The sequence below is a fragment of the Tamandua tetradactyla genome, chromosome 15, assembly GCF_023851605.1.
Source record: "Tamandua tetradactyla isolate mTamTet1 chromosome 15, mTamTet1.pri, whole genome shotgun sequence".
Classification (NCBI taxonomy): Eukaryota; Metazoa; Chordata; class Mammalia; order Pilosa; family Myrmecophagidae; genus Tamandua; species Tamandua tetradactyla.
In genome coordinates, this window is record NC_135341.1 from 49309838 (window position 1) to 49329130 (window position 19293).

At 52.8% G+C, this 19293-nt stretch overlaps 3 protein-coding genes across 10 annotated transcripts in view; 1 reads left to right on the top strand and 2 right to left on the bottom strand.

Moving 5' to 3' along the window:
* Positions 1-869: 869 nt before the first annotated feature.
* Positions 870-5926, bottom strand: MYD88 (MYD88 innate immune signal transduction adaptor). Of its 3 annotated transcripts, none has more exons than XM_077129800.1 (5): positions 5396-5918; positions 4358-4492; positions 3753-3933; positions 3516-3607; positions 870-3255 (listed from the first exon to the last, which is right to left on the bottom strand). In XM_077129800.1, exons 1-5 carry the CDS (start codon positions 5721-5723, stop codon positions 3101-3103), a joined length of 891 nt encoding a protein of 296 aa, XP_076985915.1. In that variant the 5' UTR covers positions 5724-5918; the 3' UTR covers positions 870-3100. The 3 variants fall into 3 exon arrangements, with proteins under 3 accessions (XP_076985915.1, XP_076985917.1, XP_076985916.1); XM_077129802.1 differs by having other exon boundaries at positions 3123-3255; positions 3516-3562; positions 3745-3933; positions 5396-5926; XM_077129801.1 differs by having other exon boundaries at positions 3123-3255; positions 3772-3933; positions 5396-5924.
* A 60-nt stretch (positions 5927-5986) lies between these two features.
* Positions 5987-17390, top strand: ACAA1 (acetyl-CoA acyltransferase 1). Of its 2 annotated transcripts, none has more exons than XM_077129799.1 (12): positions 5987-6163; positions 7565-7658; positions 8586-8643; positions 10944-11023; positions 11319-11361; positions 13061-13159; positions 14219-14299; positions 15462-15649; positions 15786-15965; positions 16267-16322; positions 16439-16584; positions 16971-17390. In XM_077129799.1, exons 1-12 carry the CDS (start codon positions 6137-6139, stop codon positions 17044-17046), a joined length of 1128 nt encoding a protein of 375 aa, XP_076985914.1. In that variant the 5' UTR covers positions 5987-6136; the 3' UTR covers positions 17047-17390. The 2 variants fall into 2 exon arrangements, with proteins under 2 accessions (XP_076985914.1, XP_076985913.1); XM_077129798.1 differs by lacking the exon at positions 5987-6163 and adding an exon at positions 7095-7396.
* LOC143657428 (deleted in lung and esophageal cancer protein 1-like) overlaps positions 10056-19293 on the bottom strand; it is an 85179-nt gene continuing 75941 nt past the window's right edge. For 3 of the 5 annotated variants that reach the window (XM_077129795.1, XM_077129793.1, XM_077129796.1), the window contains 2 exons: positions 18307-18460; positions 10056-18066 (listed from right to left, as the gene is read on the bottom strand). In XM_077129795.1, coding sequence (XP_076985910.1) covers positions 17468-18066; positions 18307-18460 — 753 coding nt within the window. In that variant the 3' untranslated portion in view covers positions 10056-17467. The remainder of the gene's footprint in view (positions 18067-18306; positions 18461-19293) is intronic. The other 2 variants (XM_077129794.1, XM_077129797.1) reach the window with 2 other exon arrangements.

Sequence of the window (19293 nt, forward strand, 5' to 3'; positions counted from 1 at the left end):
ACAAAATCAGTGAAGTTTTTTGGCACCATCGAATACCCAAATTTTCCCAATTGTTCCAAAACATCTTTTTATAACTGATCTGTTTGAACCAGAATCCAAACAAAGTGCACACTGTTTTCATACATTTGATTCTTCTGCATCTTAAATATCTAATCTGGAGGAAATCCCTCTCTCTGTTTCTCTCCCCAGTCATGGTTTTGTGGCAGAATTCAGGTCTATTCTTGTGCAGACTTGTTTTACTTCTGCTCTCCAGAATTTCCTGCTTTTGCCTTCAATCATTTCAGCAGTGAATTTTCCCTACTGAAAAAATGAAGGTTTCACAATGAAAGGTTCCTAGTGAACTAAAACATAAAAAGAGGAAGCTTAGCCACATTTCAGAACCCAGTTGGTTGGAAGATGGGCCCTGGGGGAAGGAAGATGTGAGGAGTGCCAGGATCAGATGAGGGGTAAGGAGAGCATGTTGCTGGGTGGCCAGCATGGTCTGAGAACAGAGGTGTTCCTGTGAGAGATCTGGTGTCACCCAGAGTCTTGAATGTGACCAGGTATAGGACCAAAGGACTGTCTCAACCAGCATGGTCCTGGGGGCACTGTTTTGCTGCTCTGATTCTTCCCTCAGGATCACTGGAAAGATCTGGCAGGACTGCTTCTGGGCACACAGGATCTCCCCAAGAGTCCCTGGGGGGAGAGGGGCAAGGTTGGAGGGCCTCCAGCATCCAGGTGGCTTAGGAGCAAGGACACAGTGACAGAGACTATCCAGAGAGATGCTATGGTCACTGATAATGGCTGGGTACTCTACAATGTAGGTAAGAGTTTATCTCTGGAATTTGGATTATGGATATTTTTCTTTATATTCTCCAAATTTTCTTGAATGAAAAAGTGGCACATTTTATTTAAAAACTGGATGAGTACCCTAGATTAACCTACCTGTGTCCAAAGAGGACCATTAGTCAACAGCTGAGTTCTCAGGGGACCTGCAGGCTTGAGTTGGGGGATCTTCAGACTCTCCTTGGGACCTGTAAGAGCAGCCCCTGTCCAGTATCTACATCAGGATTCTAGAGGACCTTGGGTATAAGCTCAGCAGGAAGAGTCTAGAGCAGCTGGAACTGCAGCTGGGACTTCTGGTTCTGCCCACAGCCCTGAATGAGGCTCTATGAGGCAGGGCCCAGTCTTCAGGAAACCCCTCCCCAACCCACAGAACCTACCTAACGGACAGACCAGCTTCTTTCCCAGGAAAGTCTTGCTTCTAGATTACTATTCCCAAACTACTTCCAGACACAAACAAAACCTGTTTTTCCTGAAGCAGAGAACTTTTTATTTATTACAAATCGAGGCTACAAAAGGAGGATGGACAAACACGGGCATTTCTCAGCTCTCTTTGAAATTCTCACAATGCATACAAAACAGGTGTGGAAGATGTTTCCTCAAAATTGCTTTAAAACTACTTCCCAATTTCAAAGGGGGTAGGGGCATGGCAGCTAAGTGCCTCAGTAAGATCAGGTGTTTCTCCTCCATGCACAGAGGGGCCTCAATTTCCTCCTGAGATTCTGAGGGAAGGCTCCTTGCTCCAGCCCTGGCTGGAAATGCAGCACAGAAGAGAGGCATATCCCATTGGATTTAGGGTCTGCTCTGGGGCACAGAGACCTGAGACCATGACACCTTCTCCCCAAAGGAGAGCTTGAGTGTAGAGTACACATCCCCCTGGGAGGGGTACACAGTTAGCTGTGTCTGCAACTCACTTGTGGTGTGACTTCAAGCAGCTTTCTTCTTCTTCTCTGTACCTCTCTGAAGATATAAATACTAGCATATTAGGTCCTTTCCAAAGTTTGGTTTCAGTGAGTAGGAAAAAAAGAGAGGAGAGGATGTTACCCAAAAAGAGAAAAACAATACAAGAGGGCCCCATCTTGGTCCAGGGAGATGGCTGGGCCACTCAATGGTGGGACTTTTCTCCCAGCAGTTCCTGGGAGCTGTACCTAGAGAAATGTATTTATGCAGGTTCTGGTGTGTGTGTGTGTGTGTGTGTGTGTGTGTGTGTGTGTGTGTGTGTGTGTGTGTGTGTGTGTGTGTGTGTGTGTGTGTGTGTGTGTGTGTAAGACAGCAAGCGAGAGACAGGGCAGGTGTGTGCATACATGTGTCTGTGTGTTTGAGTCTGTATATGTCTATGCATCCACATGCTTTGGGGCAGGAGGCTCTTGAGTTTGTAAACTGGTCCCAGCAAACAACTTCATAAGGCAAGCAAGGTACAGAAAGTTGTGTGGAAGCTCCCCGTGGGTTGTCCAGGGAGGAAGGTTTCCTGATCACACCCCCATGGTGACCAGCCTCAGAACCCATTGTTGAGCATATGCCAGAGCTTGTGATCCCACCTCATGCCAGGCAGAGCAGACAGCATGACCGCAGGCATCTTGATACATAGAAGTGAGAAGCAGTTCCAGCTTGGGGAGGTGGCGTAGAGACTAGGAGGGTTCAGGGAGGCAGATGAGAGGTGCCAGGTGGAGAATCAGGCTCAAGGTGGGCCCTCCCTGAGCTGGACCAGCCTGCTTTCCCACATACCCTGGGGAGCGTTCCTACAGCCTAGAGGATAAGGGACATGAGGAATGCTACCAGGCACTGTAGCAGTGGTGCCAGTCCCAGCACTGTGGAAGCAGTGCCTGCAGTGCTGGGATCCTGGCTCTCTCTCAGCCAAGATGTCTCCTCCAGGAGACCCAGAGAAAAGCTTTACCATTTTCTATAGTCATCTGAACATAGTCACTGCCTGGTCTCCTCCATCCTACTTAGTTCTTAGGTGGAGAAACTAAGGTCTAAGATGTGTGGATGGGTCACACTTGGCTCCTCTGGTCCTCATCTTGGTCCCAGCTGGCTCTGCTCCCTGTTGCTCTGGCTAAGAACCCAGCCTGTGGACCACTCACAGCCATCAGGCAGGGTATGAGACATGATGTCTAGTTGATGAGAGCAGCTGCTGAGACTGCAGATGTGTCCAAGGAGTTGGCATCTCCAGGAATCAAGAGACAAATGGAGCATAGATTCTCCCTGCCACACGAGAAGGCAGGGGCAGAAGTACATGAATAGACAGACACACGCATACCCAGAACCTAAGGGTAATTCCTCAGGGCAGGGACAGGGCCTTGGCAAGACGGGTCCAGAACCAGGACTTGGTGCAGGGGTTGGTGTAGTCACAGATGGTGATGAACCGCAGGATGCTAGGGAACTCCTTTTTCATCGTTTTGTACTTGATAGGAATCAATCGCTTCTGATGGGCACCTGCAAGCCAAGGGTTACAGTGCTGGCACCAGACCCTTGCCCACAGTGGGACAGGACCTGTCTTCAACCCTAGGATAGCAACAGGTATCAGCCATCCCTGCATCAGGTACCCCTGGCCCACATTCACCCACAAAATGAAGTACACATGTGCATACATGCTTGCGTGTGCAGAGACATGCCAGGTTTCCTTGGTAAAGAAAGGGTAGTGTCCTGGGCCCTGCCCACTAGCTCCTCTTTGGCCAGGGCAGAGCTCAACTTACCTGGAGAGAGACTAAGTGCAAACTTGGTCTGGAAATCACATTCCTTACTTTGCAGGTAATCGTCAGAGACGACCACCACCATCCGGCGGCACCTAAGGGAGAGTAGACAGGCTGCAGGGGCTCTGCCTACCTAGTCAGCATAGCTCCAAGGAGAGCCTCAGGAAGAACCCACCGTGCCCAGGCTAGACGAGGCCCAGATGGGAAGAGAAGCACCCTCCCATCTACCCACTGGCCAACCTCTTCTCAATGAGCTCGCTGGCGATGGACCAGACACAGGTACCAGGCAGGACATCGCGGTCAGACACGCACAACTTCAGTCGATAGTTTGTCTGTTCCAGCTGCTGGATCATCTCTTGCACAAACTGGATGTCACTGGGGCAGTAGCAGATGAAGGCATCAAAACGCTCAGGCATTTGCCCTGGGGGCAGAGCACCAGAGTGATGGTCAGGGCTCTTTAGGGAGGCTGGGGAGAAGCCTGGTGAGAAGTCTCCATCCTAGGCCACCGTGGTCCTGGGCCCTACACCCATCCTACTACTACTATTCAGAAAATACCCCTTCCAGGAGAGGAATGCTGAGCTTTGTCCCCTGGCTCCCCATGGGGGCCAAGTCCTGGCTTACCCATGAGACAAAAAGGCCTCACTTCATGTTGTCTCACAGCAACCCAGAGGTAGGACAATTACTATCCCCATTTCTTAGGTGAGGAAACTGAGGCTCAGAGAGATTAAGTTACCTGGGCAAGGTTCCACAGCCCATCTGCTTCCAGCATCCATGCTCTTAACATCACACTGCCATATGGCCCACATCCCATCTGGCCCATGAGCGCAGCAGTATAGGGTCCTTACCCAGGGGATCATCAAGCGTGGTGATGCCTGCCAGCTCTGCAGTCCGTGGCACACTGCTGCCTACTGTAGCCACCTGTAAGGGCTTCTCAGACTCTTCCTGCTGCTGCTTTAGAATATACTTGCGGCAATCCTCCTCTGTGGGGGTGGGGGGGTGGGGACAGAGACAGTGTGGCAGGATCCCCAGGGGCACCCCACCCCTCTCTCTACAGGCAGGCACCAACGCTGTCCCAACTCTTCTAGCCCTGCTCTGCTCCAGGGTTCTCCAGCTCACTGGTGCCATCTTGGCTGTATAGCTCTAAGAGGCTGAGACCCCAGCTGGCTCTAACCATCCCCCCCACCCAAGGGATATCTCTGGTGTTCTGGCTATATGGGAGCCACTAAGGTCAAGATCTGATTGGAAAAGAGTTAGTCTGAAAAGACTACGTTTATTTTAGGATTCCATTTACATGACATTCTGGAAAAGACAAAACTAGAAAGATGGATTCGTGGGGTGGGAAGTACTGGACAGCTGAAGCATTCTGCATGGTACTTTGAAGTGGATACCTGCCTTTTTGCCCCTATACCCTTTCCTAGGGCTCCTGAGAATGGAATCAAGATTTGCTCACTCTGGGATCACCAGCGGATGTGAGCACAGGGCAAGGCATACAAGAATAGCTCAGAAGAGCCAATGGTTATGAAGTGGTGAGGGCAGAGACCAGGACTGAGCAACGTGTGTTACCTGTTGCTGTACCCACATGCACATTATGTGAGTTCGATAAACGATGGGATGGGTGCTGCATTTCCTAGGGACCTGAAGTTTCCAAGACAGCTAACGATTAGTCAGCCCCTCATCTGCCCTGTTGCTCCACCTCAAGCAGCCCAGACCTCCTGGAGAACCTCGATTCTCTCTCTTGGCCTTACTTGAAACTTTACCGAAACTGTTTACCTCTCTTCTACGCCTCTCCTGGCCTTCACCGCCTTCCTCCAGTCCCATCACTTCCTGGATATCGAGAGAAGCGAATGGACCCAGGTGCGGGACCAGGAACCGGGCGTCCTCACCGATTTTAGGTCCCAGCTCGTTCAGCACGTCCTCGCGGTCCAGCTTGGCGAGCAGCTCAAGTAGGCGGCCTACCGAGGCTCCCGGGCGTCCCTCCCAGGCATCCAGCAGGCGGCCCGTGGGGTCGGCGTGTGCCTCCAGCTGCCGAATCTCCAAGTACTCGAAACCTAGCTCCTCCGCCAGCGCTGTCCAGTCGGCCGCCACCAGCGTCCGTACATTCAGGAACAGCGATAGGCGGCGCCGCACCCTCACGTTGAGCGCAGCCAGTGGCACGGAGGACATGCAGGGTGAGAGGGGCTCGGACCCCAAGCCCGGGCCTCCAGCAGCCATGGCCGTCAACCTCCGAGCCTCCGCGCCGCAGTCGCCGGCCCGCGCTTCCTCCTTCTCCAGCCGCTCGCGCCCCGCCCCGCCAAATATCTCTTTCCGAGAAGCGCCGCCCAACCCAGCCGGAGTCCTGGCACCCAGGCGGAGGTGAGGGCGCTGCTCCTGTCCTTGGGGTCACAGCTGGTGTGGAGGCAGGAACGGAGAACTTTTGGGATGTGGGGAGGGCCAGGGGTGGGGGAATGTGACCCTTCTTTAGGATGCAGGGAATAGGAGGAGCCTTGCCGGTCTCGATCTGATGAGGCTACATCCCTTTCATTGGGGACCTGAAGGGTTCATTTGGCTCTGCGCTCGAGGATGGCGAGGAAGAGAGAGGAGGAAGCACCGGCTCTGCCCTCTGGGGTCCCTGGGGAACACACAATATGGGAGAGACGGCTGCGCTCTCGGAGGTGGGGGTAAGAACATGCCATCTGCTGGGGTCTGAGGCAGGTCAGGACCCTGCTCTCTTAAAGGGAGTCACAGAGCGACCTGTATTGGGGTTGGGGGCCGGGGAACTCAGCACTGTCCTCTGGGGTCTCAGGGATATAGATGTTAGGGTCAAGGGCACTGTACTGAGCTGGGGAGCCTGGTTCGTTCATTCATTCAGCACATATTGATCAACTACTCAGTATCAGTCCTGTCGCAGGCTGTCCTCGTGGATACCCTAGCCTGTGGGTGGGAGGATGGAACTAAACAAATCATTCCAAATAAGGGTAAATTTGGTCAAAGAGGTGTATGTTGCTTCCTTTCCAGTTACGGAGCTTGTCACCCCTTGGCACTTTAGTCCGTTTCCCCCGTCGCCCCGGAATTCCAAATCCTTTTGGTGTTCTTGAAAGGCTTCCCAGTCTAGCCCAACCACATAGATCACCCAGCCTAGCTCTGAGGCCCGTGTCCCGGAATCATTTCGGTCCTCAGCTCACGTGTTAGGACCCTGGCAATTGCAGAACCGACTGGGAAGAGGGAAGAGGAGAGTTTCCCACTGCATACTAAGTGAAAAGCCCTGGTGATCCCGCCTTCCGCTGGGTGGTGGGAAGTGAGTGGGTCTCTGGGGTAAAGGCCTTCGGAAGTGGGCTGGGCTTTTGCCGAGATACTCAAAGGCTTCTGGGCGTTCCTCCTCTAGGGGGCCAGTGGGCGGGGCTTCACGTGGAAGGGTGTTGTCAGCATTTCTGGGCGGGGCTTCAGCGAAGCCCATCTCCTGGTGGGCGGTGATGGGGCGGGGCTTTGAGCGGAAAGATCTCCTGGGCTGGGACTATGCGTCCAGCTTTTGAGCGCTGGGTTGGCGGAAGAGGGCGGGACCTCAGGCAGACTTGCCTTCTGGTTGGCTGGGACGGGAGATGGGCGGGACTTTGGGAGGAAAGGTCGCTGTGGGTGGGAGTTAGGCCTTAGGGGCTGAGGTTCTACACCTGTGGTAGTCCCGTCGCTCTCGCGCCCTCTACGTAGTGCGATACCCATCTGCCCGGCCTATCCTCAAGATGCGGAGGTTGCATGTTGTGCTGGGTCACCTGAAGGGCCGGCCCGCTTCGGATCAGGCTCTGCAGGCTGCTCCGTGCTTAAGCGGCGCCCCTGGGGCTTCGGCCGCGGATGTGGTGGTGGTGCACGGGCGGCGAACCGCCATTGGCCGAGCGGGCCGTGGCGGCTTCAAGGTATGGCCCTTTGGTCCCGGCACCGGGTGTGAGGATGTGGTGCCCTTGCTCCGTTCCCCGCGACCTGTGCCCGCTCTGCCTCCTTGGGGTGGGGTTGAGGGAGCGGGGGCCGAGGAACGCCGTGCACCCAGCTGCGGGGGGTCACCGCGGCCGCACTTCCCACTGCAGGACACAACCCCGGACGAGCTGCTCTCGGCGGTCATGACGGCGGTTCTCCAGGACGTGCACCTGAGTCCCGCGGAGCTAGGGGACATCTGCGTCGGTGAGCGCATCACCCAAACCCTGGACTTGGCCTACTCAACTTTTCTATCCTTCCAAAGCCCTCTGCTCACATTTCCCCGACCCGGTATTTTCACTGAGGGGAACGCAGTTTCATTTAATTGCCTCTTTAGAGCCAGACTTCCATCTCTCCTTCAGGCACATTGTGTCCTTGCGCACATTTTGCCTATTGAGTATATGAAGCCCGCATCTCAAGACATTGAAGCGCAGGAACTCTTGACACAGGGTTTGGAGACACCGTGGGTGGCTGGTCTCTCTACCTACCCTGACGTGTCTGGGCTTTGACGGAACAGGGAGAGTCAAAAACCATCTCGTACAACCTCATTTACTAACGTAGACTCAGAGGCCCAGGGAATTTGCAGCAGAACTAAGACCTGAACCCCAGGGCCTTTTTGGCCGTCAGTCAGTTTGTCCCACTTCTACACATCTGGCCTTGAAATATTGCAATATAATATGACATGAGTCTCATCATACAGGTGCCACCCAAAAGCTGGAAATCACTGTACCACGTCTTGGAACGACAGCAGGGAGGCATGCATTTTCAGAAACTTATTTCCCTGCCTGACAAGACCAGTTCTGTTAGACTTCAAGATTTGCATTCTTCTTTCCTTGAAATTTTGTCATGTTTAAAGGCAGACAACCTGCCCAGACTGTGCTAATTTGGAGACACAGAGTGGGTGGGCAAGTGAGCTTGGGACCCTCAGGGCCAAGGGTTGGTATATGACTAAGATAAGCTGCTATATGGCTGGCTCCCCCTTCTCTAGACCCTCAAATTCCAGAGCCTCAAGTGAAGCTGTGGAAGGCTTGTGTTCCTGAAGAAAGATTTGGAATGCCCCCCTCTTTAGGATTCACAGCTTGTACCTTAGTGCCCATAATATTGCCTGGCACTGAATAAGTTTATTGTCCACAGGAAATGTGCTTCAGCCAGGGGCCGGGGCAATCATGGCTCGAATCGCCCAGTTTCTGAGGTAAACTTTTCTAATTCTAACTCTGTACTGGCCATTTTAACTCTCGAGTGGGCCCATGCCTCAGGGAACTCAGTGAGGTGAGGATCAGTTGGGTACAACCTGACACAACCAGAGTCCTTGACGTCCTGCTCTTTAGACCTAACTTTTCCCTTACTGTGAGGGGGGTTGGGGGCGTTGCCAAGTGCTGAGTCAGGGTGCACAGGAACAAAGCGTTCATAAATGTGGACTCTGTCCTCTTTTAAATAGCCAACATGGCATCTGAAGAGTGACTTTGAGCCTTTTTATCAGTTAAGAAAGATGGGGCCTCCAGGTACATCCCATTACCAGGGACTTGGGGATAAGGCAGAAATCTAAGGGGGGCAACTCGGGAGGGGCCTTGGTAACCTTGTTCCTCACCTGTTGCTGTCACAAGACAGGGGAGGAGTGCCTAAACTCTTTTCACGGGTAGATTTAAGAATCATTCGCCTTCTACTACCAGCTGCATGGGGAAGAAATAATAGGAATATTAGCCAGTGAAAGAAGAGGGGAAAAAACTCTAGGGGCTGGGAGAGGTTTCAACTGCTTAGCCTGGAGTTTGAGACTGCCTGCCTTCTGGCTCCAGACTTACTTTCCAGCCTCATTTCTCAACTGTTAACTTGCCCTGACTTCCTCCTTCAGTCAGCCTGTGCCCACTGCCCTCCTCAGTCTTGTCATTCTGTTGCCCTACCATGCTGTCCCACCTCCTCTCTCCCTTCTGACTAAATTCTGCCCAAACAGTCTCATCATTTTGGCATAACTTCCTCAAGCCAACCCGAGCTTAAAATGTTAGCTCCAGTAGCTAGCCAGGTGCTTCCGTGTGTGTGTGTGTGTGTGTGTGTGTGTGTATGTGTGATGTCTTTGTCATCTGGCGCTATTATTCCATTCTCTGCTAATTGATTCATTTTCTATGTATTGGTTGGCCCTCCTTTAGTGCAGGGACAGTACTAGAAATGTCTTAGCATCCCTCAAGTGGGAGGTGTTTAGGGAACACTTGGTGGATTTGTGTGAAAGGGCGCTAACTATGTAGTGGAGAGTTCGAGGACCTGGGAAGGGTTAAAACAGGCTGCACAGGCCTAGCAGGCTATCCACTTGGGACATTCTGTGCAGATGCTGGCCCAGACACTGGTTGAGGGTTTCCCAACGCTTGCTGCACATTTGAATCACCAGAGTGCTTTCACCCCTGAGGCTCTCAGTCCGTGGGTCTGGGGAAGGCCTGGAACATCTGGATCTCTCCGGAGCTCCCCAGAGCTTTGTCCTGTTGGCCAGGACAAGTTATAAGAGAAGGACAGCTCCAGGCAGCTCCCCATGCTGGGAACATTGTGAGAGGGTGGGGGTGTTGGCCGCAGCTATGACCCTAAGGAATGTTAAAGTAAAAAACGAGAGAGAGACTGGGATCAGGGGATCCAGAGACATCAGTCTTCAGACAAGTTTATTTTCAGCCAAGTACAAAATTATATACTAGCAAGAAAGGTGATAAAGGTTGTTTGCATGCAAAAGCTAAACAATGCAAAAACAAGTTCCAGGAAGTAAATACTTCTAAAGCTAGGATGTTAATTTCCCTTAAGCAAGTCTCTTCCACACCTCATTGTGCTTTATCTGCATATTTCAGCTTCTATTGAAGTTCCAGATCCTGAAAGCTCAAGTCTGCATTTCCTCACAGACTTGTGTTTGCAAGCTTTAGGTTAAAAAATAACCTTTTAACTCCTACAGGGGGAACCCATCAGGGCAAGGGATTTTAGAACACATGGTCCCCATCAGAGTTCTCCACCTAGGTATGAACAGGCTTTTTGGAGGGAACTGGACATAAAGTTTTAGCCACATGCTACAAGTAGAGCATGTTTACAAGTAAAGCTGAAGAGATGAGATGATTTCTGACCTCATAGCTTTAGTCGTTTCTTTTGCACAAGTATGCAGCCTTAGCAACAGGCCCTCTTCTCTGTTCTTCAGGGAAAACAGATGTAGAGTTTTCATTCTTGAATCTCCAAAGGGAGAGAAATAAGGATAACTGTGGCCCAAAGAGTCTTCCTTGGCCTTTGGTTGAGGAGAGTCATAGGATGGAAGGGCAGGTACTGGTGGGACTTCAGGAGTGAACACAAAGGCAGAGATGAAGGCTGCCCATTGCCATCCCTGGATCTAGCCGGAAGTGGGGGCAAGGCTGAGTTTGTGCCTCTGGTCTCTGCTCCCCTGATGGGGGCAGTCATGTTGGCCAGGAGCACAAGCCTGCTTTCCTGAGAGTTTGGTAAGAGAGGGGGCTGATATTGTGGTCTTATCTTATGTTTCAGTGACATCCCAGAGACTGTGCCTTTGTCCACTGTCAACAGACAGTGCTCTTCAGGGCTGCAGGCAGTGGCCAGCATAGCTGGTAAGTTGTGGTTGGATGGATGCCCACTGTGGTGGTCTGGCCTTGGTCTTGACCCCAGGGGTGTGGGTCAGCCAAGTCCCTGTTTGCTGGGTGAGCAGTAAGGATTTCTGAGAAGATTCTAACCACAAAATGAGTGGAAGGAGTACCCCTTGCTGTTATCCCCAGCTTTTCCTGGGTCCTTCATCTCTGAGGCTTGGGATGAGTCCCACTTAGAGACTAAATGGGGAAGAGGCTCTGCAGCTCCCAGAACAGATGGACTCTGGTGAAGGATGTTTATGAAATGCTTTTGTTGCAGGTGGCATCAGAAATGGGTCTTACGACATTGGCATGGCTTGTGGGTAAGAATTTCTTTCTGCCAGAGCTTATTAACCAACTTGTGACAATAAAACTAATTTTCCTCTCCTGAATTCCCAGAGGCCATGATTTCAGGATTCTTCCCTAGCCTCCGTAAGCATCTGACTGGGAATGGGTTCCTACAAATGCAGCTTAGAGGTGGCCTCAGTAATGGCTGCTCAAAAATTGCTAACATTTCTCAATGCTAGTGGGGAGGGGAATTGGCCTCTGAGAACTTTCCTTTTTAGAGTTCTGTGAGGCTGGAAAATGTAGTCAAGCATTTTGAGAAAATATAGCACTTGTGTTTCTTTCTGTGGCCCTTGATTCATAATGCTACTGAGAGAAATTAGAGTTTGTATTCCCTAAAGCCAGGGGCAGCTGTCTACCATACAACTAGTCTGTTCATTTTACTGGGCTGTCTGTCATCTTGGCCCCTCTGTGGTACCAAGGTGAAAACTTATGTCTACTGGGTTCTGACAGACATGGTCAGATTTCTGGTGGCCTGTTCACTTCCACTCAGGCTGTGGCCCCACTTGTGTCTGCAGTATATGAAACCATGGGGGTTGTATTGGGCAGTGCGTTTGGGGGAGGGATGCGTATTGGGGCCCAGGCTTGGGTGAGCAACTGGTGCCAGGAGTGGAGGTTGAATGGGGACTTTGGCAGGCTTGGGGAGATAAGCAGTGGCCAGCATAGCTGATAAGTTGTGGTTGGGAGGGTGCCCACTGTGGTGGCCTGGCCTTGGTCTTAACCCCATGGGTTTGGGTCAGCAAAGTCCCTGTTTGCTGGGTGAGCAATAAGGATTTGAGGAGAAATTTCTCTCATGCCTGTCTGTCTTACTAGGGGTGTATGGTTGTCTCTCAACATGCTCACAAGAACTGAAGCTTTCATGAGTTAAAGTTTCTTTGAGTCCCTGAACAGAAGATTAAGGACATGCCACTAGGTTTTAGGGGGTCTGAGTCAGGCCTGACACCCACATCACAGGCTGGCTGCTGACCATAGGCTTTTACTTTGAAGAATGTAGTCCAGGATGTTCTAGTAGGGAGTGGGATCTGGGGTCCGACTGCCTAAATCTAGATCTGGGCTGAGTGACTGTGGACAAATTACTCAGCCTCACTGTGCCTCAGTGTCCTCATCTATAAAATGGGTGTGCCTTCCTCAGCCCCGTTGAAGTTAATGAGAATAAATGGAGTAATAATAACAGCTGACACTAACCGGGTGTATTCTATGTGATTGACACTGTTTGAAGCACTCTAATACGAAAGCACTGTTGTTATCCCCCGAAGCCCTTTTTGACCACACTGATCTGAGATCTTGCCATCTTCTCAGCTCTAACACCTTATTTGTGCAGGCCAGACTCTTTTTTGATCTTAGCTTTGTGGTTACTTTAAACATATATGTCTCGTTTGCCCTCTGAACTAGAGGCCAAGGTCTGGCTTGTTGCATTGGTTTCCTCCACTATGGCCAACATGGAAAGGCTTTCCTTGGGAACTACTTATTGCCTGCTGGAGCAGTGGTGTTAGGAAAGCAATTCCTTGTCCCCTACCCCTTCCGCCTGGGAATGTGGACTGTGAGCAGAGGTAGAGGCAGATCAGCAGCCCTACTGTCACAGCTCTGTCTTGTTGACCAAGTTCCTTCAGCACTTGCCAGGTACACAGCTATCCCTGGGGGAAGTCTTGATAGTGTTCACCTTCTTTTTCTCCTCAGGGTAGAGTCCATGTCCCTGGCTGACAGAGGAAACCCTGGAAATGTTACTTCACGCTTGATAGAGAAGGAGAAGGCCAGAGACTGCCTGCTTCCTATGGGGTGAGTGCCCATCTGTAGTTCAGGGTGCCTGGCCTGGAGCAGGAGCTGAGGAACTCTGAGAGCTAGGCCAAGCCCTGGCCTCCTTCCTTTGGGCTTGGTCTGTTCTGCAGGGACTCTGGGGGAGGGACTTCATGCTGCCCATGATTTCCCCTTCCTGAGTTCCCCGGGTCCTGTCTGTCCCTGGGTTTCTAAACATGGCCTGGCTGAGGAGGACAGTCACAGAAGGAATCATGGTAGCTGTACCCCAAAGCCTTGGAAGTCAATTTTCTATTGAAGAGGAGGTAGGGAGCTTTGGATGACTGAAAATGTTGAGGAGGGAACTTGGGCCCCGTCAGATGCGTGTCAAAACTACAGTGCATTTGCACAGTATCTTGCTGCTGCAGCCAGTTTCACTGAGTTCTTGGGCTATTCCCAGGATCTGTGGGCAAGAAGTTTGAGGAGATTTGAGGCTCAGAGAGGAGCAGTGCCTTGGCTGCCTCCACATCTAGTGTCCAAATCACCAAAGGAAATCTGTGAAACCAGAAACTCAGGCTAAAAAGCCTAGCCATGGCTCTGGGTTCTCAGGATGAGGGTAGACCTCAGCTAAGGGGAGCAGAAGGCCTCGGTGTGGCCTTTCCATAAAGGACTTAGAGTCATCACCTTCCCACGTTAAAGCAGTTTCCCTGGCCAAAATTAGCCCATTAGTACCTGCACCTGTGCCCTTCTCTGCTCCTCTTCTCTGTGCTGAGACAGCGCACCCAGGGCACAAGCATCTTCCTTTTGCACTTGCCCCCCATGCAGGCCACTATCTGTCCTTTTGGTGCATGAGCTTCTCAGGGTCTGGCCAGCCATGCTGACTTCCTCCCTATTTGTGCCCCTGCCCTCTACCCTCATACTGGGGGGATGGCCTCCCACATCCTGAGCTATCATCATCACTATTTCTGTGTATCCCCTAACCTTCCCTGCCTGTAGCCCTGAGGGCCCAGAGTGCTAAGCACATCTGTCTGTGCTTAGACCAGTTCATTCCATTCCTCTAGGTTACTAGATCACTGCCCATACTATTTGCTATTTGTGTGCTAGGATAACCTCGGAGAATGTGGCTGAGCGTTTTGGCATTTCCCGGGAGAAGCAGGATACCTTTGCACTGGCTTCCCAGAAGAAGTGAGTGTTGCTTGAGGTGGGGTATTTAAAGGGCCAGAAGATGAGGTTTTGAGGCTCTCCTAAGTGGTCTGAAGTAGAGCTGAGGATATAGCTGGGCAATGAATGTTTTTAAAGCCTTGTGCCTTTCAGGAGGGTGAGGTGGAAAGGGGCCAGGGCCACTGTGAGTGAATAGCTCTTCCGTGTCCTGTTACTGTCTCTTCACCCTGAATGTCTTCTCCCTGACTGGGCCTTAGTTTTCCCATCTATTTAGTGGGGGTACAATGAGAGTCAGGACATTCTTAACCGGCTGGGGCTTGGTGATTGGATATGATAGCCACAGGCCTCTTTTGGGTAGCCTGGAGTGTGGTGCCAGTTGCAAGGGACCCTGGCCTCTCAGCCTCTGTACCATGCCTGGGCTTGGGGTAGCATACTAGGGGTGACATCAGAGAGAACCCCAAGAGCCCAGCCAGGCTTCTGGGTAGGGCAGGCTGAGATTGGCAAGTCCTAGCTGCCTAGAGAGGATAGAAAAGGAAGGGTGAGCATCTCGACCAGGTGGATTTCCCTGAGACAGTAGATCTAAGCCATTTGGAGTCAGGTAACCAGTTGAGAATTTGATTCCCTACTGGAATGCTCTTGGGCATTTACATCTTATGATTATAAGGATCACCCTAAAAGGCCTTGCACTATTAAACTGTTAAAAAACCTTCCTGAAATTCATCAGATAGTTTGGTCCCTGTCACTTTAAATGTGAAACTGGAAGAGATGAAATTGAGCAGCTGGGATTGAATAGAAAAGTTGGCAGCACCCAGCAGGAACATTCCTGGGGCTCCATCCTCAGTTTAGCATAAATGCCTGAGCAGGCTTGGTCCTTCTCCCTTTTGGCTGAAGGGTTCAAATGGGGGTTATCAGTTCTAAACCACCTCCTCCATTCCGTCGTTGGGATTGTGCAGGATCTGATCTTGGGCTGATGGTGAAGAATGCCCCTAAGGCCAGCTGTCTCCCAACCCTAGGGGCAGGTGGAAGTACTAGGGAGCCTGCACCAGTCCCTTCTTGCTCCCCCAGAGCTGGGGTGTATCCTTGCATCAAATAGCTTGAAACTGGGTGTCTGCCCATTGGGCAAGGGGCAGGAGTAGGGAGGAGAATCCCACAGGAGCTTGAACCTCACTCTCTGTGGTGCTGGCAGGGCAGCCAGAGCCCAGAGCAAGGGCTGCTTCCAGGCTGAGATTGTGCCTGTGACCACCATGGTCCACGATGACAAAGACGAAAGGAGCATCACTGTGACCCAAGATGAAGGCATTCGTGCTAATACCACCATGGAAGGCCTGGCCAAATTACAGCCTGCCTTCAAGAAGGGTGGCTCAACCACAGCTGGTAAGGTGGAACTGGGGAAGGGCAGGGAGCCACAGCCATGCTGGAGAGTCTACTCTCAGAGCCTGGAGCAGATCAGGCCTCTAGGTTGGTGGATGTGGGAGGGCTGGGCTTTCTCAACCCTTCAATTTACCCCTAGGAAACTCCAGTCAGGTGAGTGATGGGGCAGCTGCCATCCTGCTGGCCCGGAGGTCCAAGGCAGAAGAGTTGGGCCTTCCCATCCTTGGGGTCCTGAGGTCCTATGCAGTGGTTGGGGTCCCACCTGACATCATGGGCATTGGACCTGCCTATGCCATCCCTATAGCTTTGCAGAAAGCAGGTAAGATGGCTCCTTTACACTCAAGATTTGGATCCCACTTCTGCCCCACATGATATTGCTAGAGGTAGGGAGTTGGTAGGTGCTCAGGGTGGACCGATGGGTGCTGTAGAGTGAAAATGGGGCAGGCCAGCATCACATAGGCATTCATGACCCCACAGCTGGGACCCATTCACCCTTCTGGAACAGGGACAGACATACCAGGCAGCCTGCAGGCCCATGAATGAGGCGGGGTCCTGGGGAGACAGAGTCCTAAGGGCCCACTGGGCCAATTCAGGTTCAAGGGGTTAACCCTTGTTTGCAGGGCTGACAGTGAATGATGTGGACATCTTTGAGATCAACGAGGCCTTTGCAAGCCAGGTGAGCCCTTGTTTCATAATATTGCCTGGGCCCTGGGCAGCCTGGTTGGAGCCAGTGGGCAAGTGGTAGAGGGAAGGGAGTAGGAGAGCTATAGCTAATGCTCTGCTTCCTTTTAGGCTGTCTACTGTGTGGAGAAGCTAGGAATACCCCCTGAGAAGGTGAACCCGCTGGGTGGTGCGATAGCCTTGGGCCACCCACTAGGCTGCACTGGGGCACGACAGGTCATCACATTGCTCAATGAGCTGAAGCGCCGTGGGAAGAGGTGAGGCCAGCTCCTCATAGGGGTGTCTCAGCATCCCAAGCTGGGGTACCTGTGGGGGGTGTGTGTGTAGTATATACACACTCTGACCTGGGGAGGCAAGGGAACATGATCCATTTTCCCTGAGGGCTACCTTTGCAGCAGGGACCATACATACCTTGCAGGAGGCATCAGCCACCCTGTCTGTCTGTCTTGGTGGGCAGTCTGGGCACTCTATGCCCATATGATCTGGCCCTTGAGGTTTTGCATTCCCTCTGCCCAGAAAGGTTTGAGTCCATCCATCTCAGCCTGGCTTTCTTAGGAGCTTGGCGAGGTGAGGTTGGGATAGTTTAGTGGGCAGTTCTCTGCCATTTGTGCTTTGCCTGACAAACACAGTCTTGTTTCCACAGGGCATATGGGGTGGTGTCTATGTGCATTGGGACCGGAATGGGAGCTGCTGCTGTCTTTGAGTACCCTGGGAACTGAACGAGGCTCCAGGTGGCTAAAGGGCTAGTGGTACTACCCAAACAGCCCTGCTCTGGCAGGAAGAAAACAACACTGGACCCGAAGCCACACGGGAACATTGAGAACTGGGGGTGGTGGTGGCAGTGGGTAAATCAAGGCACTTCAACAATTTGGGAAATGTGTACACCGATGACATAGTACAGGAGTGGGAGGGATGTTGGGATGCCCTCTGTGAGGTTCCCTCAAGCTGGGCCGAAAGTTGGACTGAGTCACCCAGGCCACAAGGCTACTGTGTAGTTCCTGAGAGTTTTAAGATGGTTTCATGGATGAGGAGTCCACTTGTATAGTAAATTTTTGTTACCTTATGTTGGTGGCTGTGGTTTTTTCCAGGGGCCAGTTCTTGTCATGCTGGTCTTTTTATGCTCAGCCTGAGTAGTGATTTTTAACTGTCATGGTCTCCACAGGGTGTGGCCTGACCTTTAATTACCTCTGAGGGCATGTGATGCAGTGCACAGCCTGAGACCACTGCCCTAGAAGGGGTCCCACCAACCTGAGAGCTGCTCAGAGTCTGCAGGGGGCCTGAGACACCAGGTCCTCCAAGTTCCCCAGTCAGTGGCTCTGCCCAGCAGACTCGCTCCTTATCCCTGGGCCATGTTTCTTTCCAAAGCTGGGGGCCTGGGGCTGGGAGTGAGGGGTGGGCCTCAGAGCTGGTGGGGCGATGCATATTTCTCATCACGGGAACCTTGACCCCGGAGCCGCAGGGTGCAGGCCTTCTCTCCGAGCATGCCCTCCACCACCAGCGTGGACTCATACAGCTCACTGCTCCTGTGGAGAGCCGTGGGGCCGAGGTCAGGGGATGACCCTGGCCGGGGACTCTGGCCTTGTGGTAAGGTGAGGGAGGCTGGGAGGGGCTGTACCTGGCAGTGAAGAAAACCTGCAGGGTGATGGAGGTTGGGGGTGCGTTGACCTTTCGCGCTTCCAGCAGCCCACTGCTTGGGGAGACCCCAAAGGCCTGGACATCCTTGGCTAGCTCCTGCTGGCCTGCACCGAGGGAGGGGAGGGGAGGGGAGGACACATATGGGGGCAGGCAGCTCCACACACTGCCCCAGGTTGCTCTTGCCCAGCCCAGGCTTATGCCTTGCAGGTATGCACCCCTGGTCTTGCCCAGCCTCACACAGGGAAGTCTGGAGGCCACTTGCCAGTCAGGGACTGGCAACCTCTAGGAATTCCGAGGTTGTCAGGGGCTCCCAGGGGAGGAGGGGGCAGGTGAGAACGAGGTACCCATCAGCACGGTCCAGTAGCTCTGGCAGCCGCTCAGGTTCATCAGGTAGACCTTCCGGAGCCGCCTCTGGTTCACAAAGCAGATCCCAAAGTCCACCCAGCTGGTGGACAGCTGCAGCTCGGGCACAGCTACAGTGGCCCGCAGGGGCACCACCTGCAGGGCATGGACCCTTCACCTTGGTGGCGGACCAGGCGACCTTGTCCAGTCCAGCTGGATACAGGGATCCTGCCGGCCCCAAGCACTGAAGCTTCTGAGGAGAGGCCCAGGCATCCCACAGTGGGTGGAAGGGGGCCGGGGCAGACATCAAAGCCACAGGGTGCCCGTGGAATTCTGCCCAGGGAAAGAACTGGGAAGGTGCCAACTGCTCCCTCTACCAATTGCTGCCACCCTCACCTAAACAAGCTCTGTTTCTGCTCCCCCTTCAGGCTGTGCTCCTTTCCCCCTTTTCCATCTTCTCATTGGGGGTGCCAAGGCCCCTCTGTTCCTCTGGGACTCTGGGCCATCTCACCTAGTCCCTGAGACTCAGGCCTCACCAGAGCCCCAGCAGGCCTCACCAGAGCCCTGACCGCTGGGGCCTCTGACTCCAGCCCTGACCTACTCTAGCAATCTTGGTGCATTACCTGCAGGCCCTTCCTCACACAACCACGTCAGCTCTCACAGCCCCCATCTCCTGGGCTCCAGCAGCTGCCCAGGCAGTTGGGTCTAGAGACTTCCTACAGTCTCCTGCCCTCAGCTCTTCTTTCTGGCATCTTTGGAGTCCATCCCCGAGGCCACTGTTTCACACTCCTCATCTGTACCTCCCGGGAGGAGTTCTTCCCTCCTCCAGCTCCCTCCAGCCCCTCCAGCTCAGCCTCCACACCACAGCCTGGTGACTCTGTAACATCACAGAATTGGGCCCATGATATACATCTGCTGTCTGAAGCCCCACACAAGCTGAGAGTCCCCCTCACAGCTGCCTCTGCTGCTCACTGTGCACCTCCTCCCCC